Below are 9,125 nucleotides of genomic sequence, written 5' to 3' on the forward strand. Positions count from 1 at the left end.
GACAACAGGAAATAATTCAAAGTTGCATTTTGTAGGGATGAAAGAAATGGTAACGAGTAGGAAGAGCAAAGTGAAATTTATGTAGATTTTATCTAGGGGCGGACCTAATGAGGTCTCATAGGGTCACTTGAACCTCCAGTATTTTTAATTTTTGTTGTCTTAGTTTTCGGGCTCACTACGAAATATTAAACGAAGTTGAAATATTACATTCTTAATATCATTTTGAAGTACTCACAGCCTAGTATTTAACATCGTTAATGGTGTGTGAAATAGCCAATCGTAGCAAATGTTACGACGCATCAAAGTAGGCCGACGCAAACTAATATTTCGAGAATTTCGATAGCAGGCTAACTTTAAAAATTCTTCGATGATTCGTATCCATAAATCTTCTATAACCTCTCGAACTTATTTCGAGAATTATATCATAAACATATCGAATGATCTAAATGAATATCGAAAATAGTTATACGTACGTCAAATGTGTATGTTAAAAAAGACGTATAACTCATCTTTTTTGAAGAAAAAATCAATTATTTTATTAATGTTTATTATTTTTGCGCGACAAATTTCTCAATATAATTTATATTATTTTATTAGGAAATTTTATATGTGGTATGATGTCAAATTATATTTTTTTTGGACTTAATAATTATTAATAAAAATTTTATTACTTCATAGGGGTTATAAATTGTTATACTACTTTTTCATCTTGATTATTTTTATATCTGAAAAAAATTTATATAAAAAAAATTCAATCATTTTTAGGATTTTTTTTTTATTATTGTTATATTTTCCTCTCAATCAATTAATTTTTTTTTCAAATGACGTCAAGAATTTTACTAGGAAATTTATTAGATTATTTTGAAAAAAAAATATTTGATTGAGAAAAAAAGTGACAATAATAAAAAAAAAATCCTAAAGGGGTGTGTGTATTTTTTTTTCCCCTTTTTTGGGATCGATTGTATGCATTGGTCCATGTATATTTTACGGTGACGAGACAGTGATGAACCAAACAAATTGAGGAAATAAGTTATATTTTATTCCAATGTTCACATCAGAGGCACAGCATTTGTATGTTTAATATCAAGATTTTATTTTTTAGAATTTTAAATCCCACCGCTGACTTACTCACAGTCCTAGAAAGGTCATGTGTGTTTAACGCTTTGTTCAAGTGTGCAAGAACTTGACACATGAACGTGAGTGAAGTTCGAATCTGTTGACCACGTGTTCTCGTCGAATTTCGAAGTTAACAATATGAATTGAAATCATGCTATTTGTACAAACTGGATTGACAAGCTTGATTTACAGATTATGTGTTGGCAACATTTGGGCCAATTATTCAAAAAACAGTTTTTCAAATTAATTGTCTAAATTTTGCCAACACTTAGTTTGTAAACCAACTTTGTAAACAAACTTTTCACAAGCAGATTAACTCTTTTCTAAGAGTTTGTTTTTGGGGTTTTTATCATATTTAAATTGCAACTCAACTTAAATAATTAATTATTTCCTCTTTAAAAAAAATTAATCGGTAGTTTTTGTGGCATAGTCTGGCATATATATTTAGATGCATAATGTTTTTAATAATCAAAGTTTTTTGACATTGATCATTCAATAATTATATAATTTGTATACGGATAACAATTACATGTGTGTGTGAAAATGGTATGCTTTGTCATGCAGTTATGATAATAATATGGTTATTTACATCTTTTTGCTTATGGTAATACACCATTTTTGTATACGGTCATGTTACATGTACATCAACGTTTAATAATATGGTTATTCACATCTTTTTACATATTATAGACTAATTTTGCCTTTTGTACAATAATATAGTCAGTGACGGACCCAGGAATGAATTCAAGACCGGGCTATAAAGTCTCAAATCGAGCTACTACATGGAAAAAAAAGTGGAAATTACAAAAATCCAGACTTTTAAAGATCTCAGTGCTAATATGAGGTGAGATGATTTGTTATGCAGATTTCAGGTATGAATTTAATTCTTAATATTAATACAAAATATTTCATCCCCAATTCAATCCTAAAATTCATTTCACACAGCAATCAGCATCTTCTCTCCTCACTTTCTCCCGTTAACCCATGGTGCCGCCGCCCATAGCCGTAGAGAGCCTTTCACGTCGTCCCGCAGCGGTGCTTCACCTTTCATGTCGTCGCTTCATCTTTCTCACTTGCTGTTTTGTGGCGCTTCGTAGCGACGATCACTCGCTGTTTTGAGGCGCTTCGACGCAACACAGGAACCACTGTCTGCGAGGTTTGGATGGTGTTTTGTGTGGCGTGGTGTGGTGTTTGCGGTGGTGTCGTGGTGGATCTGGCACAACTGCTGTCATTTTTTGATCTGTGATTTTGACGATTGGGGGTGTTCTGCAAATGGTTTCTTTGTCCAGCATGGATGTGGGTGGCTTTGGTGACTTCGTGCGATGCCGGGTGCAATGGATCTAGGTAGGACGATGGTGGTGGTAGTCTAGTTGTCGTTGGCGTTTGGTGGTGGTTTTGGATGTATTAGTACGTTGTGGATGGTGGTAATGATTGTTGATGCAAGTGGCCAATTTGTGGTATGTGTACAATTTTGTTGGTGCAATGTGGGTGGAAGCCAATTTTGTTGGTGCGATGTAGGTAGTGGTGTTTGCTAGGGTGTTGGTGTGGTGTGCGGCGGCGACGGTTGTGGAGATACAAGTTGGTGGTTTGGGTTGATTGTTGGTGTTTTTTCTTTTGGTTGTCGGTGGTTTGTGACTTTAAAATTTTATAGTATGTGACTAAAAAATAATATGTGACCTCAACGATTTGGTCTGTGACATTAAAATTTGATGATCTGTGACCCATAAAATTTTTAATTTGTGATTTCGAAATAATCTATGACCTACAATATTTTTTATTTGTGACCTTGAAATAATATGTAACCAATTAATTTGATGATATGTAACCATTAAAAAAATCTGTGACCATTAATTATTTAATCGTGACTTTATTATATTTATTTAATAAATATTTTTAATTAATTAAATCTAAGCTTGAATTTTGGATTTTCAAACATTTTACTTGAATTTTAAAATGGTGTAAAGAATACACCTTAAATATGAATTTTTCCCCAAAAAAATTTCGTTCACTAGTTGTACATAATCTCGTTCTCTTTTTGAGATTTGGTAAAATTTTTTTAAAAAAAAAAAAAAAAAAAAAAAAAAAATAAATGGGGGGGGGGGGGGGGGGGGGGGGGGGGGGGAGTACAATCCTACCCCCCTCGCCCAAAAATCCGTCCCTGAACATATCCAATCAGTCGCGCGTAGACGCCATGAAAATAAAATTTAAATGAATAAGAAAAACTTTTCAAGAACATGAATTAACACAAATGGTAAATAAATATTTGAAGAATGAATTTACAAAACAAATAAAAAATATATCATAAGTAAATATTGTGAATTCAACTGATTCACATCATTTTCAAGGTTACATAGAATATGCAAGAACATACAGAAGAAAAAACATCGAGCAATGTCGTTTCATATATTAATAGCTCAACAATCAACCGCTAAATTACACTTTCAAGTTAAAGAAAAAAAACGCGAAAAAAGTACTTCGCATTTTTCCCTTTAAACCTACCAAAATTACAAGAAAACACGTATATGTAGCTTTTTACACGAATACCTATCCACTACATGGATGAATTCTGTCGGTAGATACAAAAATCTGCATATTGTTCCACATACGAAATCAACTTGATGGCAACCAATAATCTCCTCGTAGGGTTCGAATAAAATGTCACTCAATAACGTCTTCAGCTCGCTGGAGAAGCTCCAAAACATTTCTGGCTTTTCTTTTGGCCCTGTCGGTCCCATTCTCCGACAATTCCTTCAATGCCTCTTCTGCTCCAAGCTCACTGGCAACTTTCAAGTACTGAGAATCACCCGTGCACAAGGACCATAATATTGCTGCTGCATTTTCTCGGTTGCGTGGTGAACCAGTCTTAATTACCTCGATCAAGGTAGTGATTGGCTCAGCTTGCCCAATTGCTACTTTCCCTTCTTGATGGCTAGCAAGAATAGCCAATATTGCCAGAGCTTCATCCACCATTCCCCCTCCGGGATCCTTGAGCAAACTCATGAGTGGTGGTACAATCCTTGCCCTTACGGCCCTCACCTTGTTTCCTTGATAGATTAGAAGGTTAAATATAGCAGTGGCCGCATCTTTCTTTCCTCTCGGAGTCCCCTGGCAGAGCAAATCAATAAGAGGTGGGATGGCTCCAGCTGCTCCTATCGCCACCTTGTTCTCGTCTAGAACCGACAAGCTAAAAAGGGTTGCTGCTGCATTTTCTCTAGCTTCAATGCTGCCATTTTTTAGCACATCCACTATATCAGGTATTGCGCCAGCATTTACAATAGTTCCCTTGTTCGCTTCATTTATAGAGAGGTTAAGAAGTGCTGTAACGGCATGCTCTTGAGTCCTCTGATCGGAAGAGGATAATAGTTCGACAAGCAGTGGAATAGCTCCTGCTTCAGCGATACATACTCTGTTATCTGCGTTTCTTTTTGCTAGCAAACGAATCTCACCCGCAGCAGCTCTTTGCTGTTCAATAGTACCATTTGCAAGTTTCTGCAACAAGGCATCAATAGCAGCTCGATCACAGTCTGAACCACCAATTCCCGTTCTTTTATTGCGACAGTTCCCTTGTTTTTTAGGCAGCTCAACACCATTGCTCTCACACCACAAAGCGATAAGACTCTTCAAAACATAATTTGGTGTTAAGGCTGTGTGCAATAACGTCTGCTGAGTCTTAGGGCAAGTCTTGTGACCTGCATCCAACCATTTCTGAATGCAGGACCGCTCGTATGTCTGCAAAAGAAAACAGTAACTGAACAAAATTTTTTAATTAAAGAAAGAACTACATCAGTACATCATAGATGTAATCCAGAATTCAACCTGTCCAGTAGACACAATTACAGGATCTTTCATCAACTCAAGAGATATTGGACAGCGGAAATCATCTGGGATGACTGGAGATCTGTGCTTAATTGAACTCTTGTCAGCTTCAAGGGAGTCAGGGACGGGATTTTCCTCCATCACAAAGTCCTTTAACTTTTCAAGGAGAAACGACATCGTCTCAATGTACTCCTCTGGTACACCAGCTGGAAATCCAATGCATGAGATAACCATGTTGTGGATGGCGAGTGACTCTTTCTTCAGATCATTTATAGTCCTGATATGCAGTTTCTCAGAAAGCCTTTTAAAAATTATTGGGTTGGGGTCATCTTCCATTTGTGCTGAAGCTAAATCTATTGCCATTTGCAAATCAAGAGACTCCATTTTACCTACGGCTCTTTTGAATTGTGCATGCACAAGTTCAATCTGGAATTCAGGTTAGATTGAGATGAGCACAATGAGATAAAATAAGATATCATTGTCAATATTGAAAAAAGAGAAAGGGTAGCCCATAACCATACACATCTCGTCATCTATAAAAAGAAGGAGTACCTGTTCTCGAACTTCCTCCGGTATATCAAGTTTATCATAGGGAATCTGACTCAATGCTGCTTCTATCTCTTCAGTAACAAGATCAAATTTGCGTGCTATTTTGTCCATTTGCAATGCCTGCAAAATAGAAAGCGCACCATAATAAAACAATTTGAGCACAGCAAGTACCGATAAAAGGTTTCATAGTGATAGCAGATGATATTAGTTGTATCAAAAAAAATAAATGAATGGAAACTTTTATATGACTGTTTAGAGCAGATACTTAAAAACAAAGCTGGGGAAAACAAGAGCATTCACTACCATTAATAACTAGAACTTCATAGAGTTTAAAGTCTTAAAAATGATATGAAATAAGTACTTGATGCATTACATTGATATTTTCTATCAAGACGTAGAAAGCAACTACAGCACAATTCATATCTTCTTAGGCACAACTAGTCATGGAATTTTTGTGGCCTAAAAACTTCAAGAATGATTACTGAACACTCAACATAATGCAGTAAAGAATGATTCAGTGTGTACAAAATAACAAACATTACACGGAGTAAATTCCCATAATCAAAAATCATAAGTCGAGCGTTATACTCTCTGTTCCACAAACCGGACGTGTCAGGAAAAAAACTATGGCAGGAACCTTAATTTACAATACCAAAATGCTCATTGACTCAAATTTAGTAAGTCCACAGATTCACTGGAGCTCTTTTTATTCTCATGAAATCAATCCTTTAATCATAATTCAATGATGGAAAAGCATTCCCGTAATAATGCTTAACCAGTCATCTGTAATGATCATTACCCACATATTCTAGTAATAATTAACAAATTAATCATGTGCCCAATTCTAAGTAAGATGAGAATTCAATTAAGTATTAACGAAAAGAAAATTCCTAAATACCAACACGGATGCTCAAAAAACAGAGTAGAACACAAAAAGGTTATTTTTATTCCCAAAATTACATCTATTCTAATGTATATACCTGAAAAATCTTACTGCCTTCATGGACCGATTTCAACATCTCAAGAGCTGAGTCAAGGGCGATTCTCAGCGAGTCAAGCCCCTTAACGACGTCGCTACCAAGCTCTTCTTCTCCACCCTCCCTCAATTCCTCAAACAGAGGGCTTAAAAGCTTCACCCTCCTCACCAGATTACAATACATCTTCTTTGCAATCGTTCTGCACTCGGGCAATCCGGAAATGGCCTTGACCGAGTAACTTATTTGACTCAGTACCGCCTCTCTTGGACTCTCCGACATCAGGAATTCAAAGAATACGAAGCAATTGAAGGTTTAGAGGGAATTAACAAAGGCCCAGGTGGCAAAAATAGATAATTTGCCGATTTTTTCGATGGTCGGTGATTGTACAATGAGTTGACCCAGCGAGTTGAATTTCGTTCCCCAAAATTAGCCCAGAAACAATGATATTTCGAGATTTAGAGGGAAACTCAAAGAAAACAGACAAGGAAATCGATTGTATTTCAAGAATTTGTACGTAATACCGGAGGATCCGTGTAAACAGATGTTGAAGGAAGTCAGGTCAGAACCAAGGTTTACATTTTGATGAATTATATACCATAGTTAGTCACCGTTGTAGTCGTGGCGGTGACGTACAAGTAGCGATTAATAGGCAGTAAAAAATCATTAAGCTCCCGTCTGATCCTTTTTTTTTTCCACAAAAATAAAAAATATGATCGTTATTTATCACATCAAGTTATCATATTTGACTTTCTATCTCTTGTAGGTTTTATAACAACTATATTTTTCATTCTCATTCTTACAAAAATAAAAATTAAACGAGCCCTAATTGTAATAAATATGACATGTAAGATGAATATGATAATGAACGATCGCAAATAACATTATTCATTATATTAACGTCATGATTTTTTTTCCTTAGATTACATTTTATTTATATTTAAGATTCTCCATTTTTGCTCGTCATATCACTTGCATTTCAAACAGTTTTTCATGGCATTTTTATCCTCAACTTTCTATTAATTGACACATCTCGCATTTGATAATAGTTTCTATCCAAAACGTCCGTTGAAATGACTAAAATGACTTACTTCCAATCCTATATTTAATAAATAAATAAATATAAAAAAGGAACAAAATATTTTCTCTCATTGTAAAGTATGACAACAATATATTTTGACAAAAAATCATGATTAAGTATGAGATGTACTAATTAATGAGAAATTAAAAATAAAAATTGCATTGAATAAGCTACTTGTACATTCTTTTGTTTACAATATGGTCGACACTCCATTAATTTTCAAATTGAAATGGACAGAAAAGTATGCATTTCAAAACTTTGTCTTAAGAATTAGAGTCCTTGTAAATTCAATTTTTCTCTAATTTATCTTACAAATAGAGAATCATCATTAGACTTTTGATAACATAAAAAGGGAAAGAATTAGAGGTTAGAGAAAATATTTGTGCAGTTTTCTCTTTTAAATTTCTTTTCAACATAGTCAATTATTATAATGAAAGCTGACGTAGTTTCACATTGAAACAAATCTCCATAAAACTTGCATGCACTTAAGTATTTATTTTCCTTTACGTTTAATTATTCTCGATCGAAGAAAATTATGGTTCTAATTCTCAACACATTTCCCGCTTCGACTCCACTACCACCAAACTCACGCCCTTGACATGCCCCAAATTGCCAAACCCAAAGGGGGATCCCTACTCAAAATTAGTGACGGCAAAAAAATAGCCTATCCCGCCCTGAATGGGTTGGTTGGGCAGGGTCCCTGTTGCAGGGCGCGGCCCCGAATCCGCCCCATGAAGAAAAGAAACCCATTTTGAATTATGTAGATAAAATGATTAATGTTAAATTAAAAGCTCTCTAGAGAAGAAAGCTTCTATATTTAAATTATGCGTTCAACAACAACAAATAAAATTAACAAACATTATCACATCTTAATCTTATCATTTCAGAGCAAACCCAGAAAATAAACAAATGCAATAATCTTGTCTCTTATCATTCATTTGAATCAACTTATATTTGAATAAAAAATAATTTTATTTCTTGACAATTTACTCGTTAAAAATTAATTTTGAATTTGTATTTTATTTTATAATAATAGCATAACTTAAATTCTTGAAAATGCATATAAAAAATAAAAATAAACAGGGCACCAAATTAGGCAAAAAGCCGCTCCGCCTCGTCTAAGACAGGACTGGGCAAGTTTGGGCGAGGCGGGGTGGGGGAACCTGTTCCATTGTCATCCCTACTCAAAATGGTAAAATGGGGCGGGGGATGGGGACGGAGAATATGATCCACCTCCTAAATCCTCCAAACTCGGTCGAACCTCTTTTATTTTTATATTTTTAATTTAAATATATCTAAAAATAATTAATTAATTAAACAAAAAATAATAAATGATGATCTTTTAATCTTTGCTTTGGCTCTTGAAATTCTTTTATGGGACGGGGACGGGGATGGTAATGATCGTCGCCTAGCTCCAACCTGTTACGTGCCTAAACTAGATATAATTCAAATATTAACTTCATTAATGTTGATATCATTGTTTTTAGAAAGTCTTGGTGAGTCAAAATAAAAATTAAATTATTTCATTTTTATTTTTTTTCTATCTTGCTTTTTATCTACTTATTTTCGTTTATTTAATTTCAATAAGG

General features: G+C 34.7%; 1 protein-coding gene across 1 annotated transcript; it reads right to left on the minus strand.

Moving 5' to 3' along the window:
- Nucleotides 1–3,484: 3,484 nt before the first annotated feature.
- Nucleotides 3,485–7,036, minus strand: LOC111365270 (U-box domain-containing protein 14-like). The gene is made up of 4 exons (XM_022985712.1): nucleotides 6,462–7,036; nucleotides 5,485–5,601; nucleotides 4,933–5,358; nucleotides 3,485–4,845 (listed from the first exon to the last, which is right to left on the minus strand). Exons 1-4 carry the CDS (start codon nucleotides 6,735–6,737, stop codon nucleotides 3,775–3,777), a joined length of 1,890 nt encoding a protein of 629 aa, XP_022841480.1. The 5' UTR covers nucleotides 6,738–7,036; the 3' UTR covers nucleotides 3,485–3,774.
- Between the last annotated feature and the right edge of the window lie 2,089 nt (nucleotides 7,037–9,125).

The sequence above is a fragment of the Olea europaea genome, chromosome 17 (genome assembly GCF_002742605.1).
Source record: "Olea europaea var. sylvestris chromosome 17, O_europaea_v1, whole genome shotgun sequence".
Taxonomy (NCBI): domain Eukaryota; kingdom Viridiplantae; phylum Streptophyta; class Magnoliopsida; order Lamiales; family Oleaceae; genus Olea; species Olea europaea.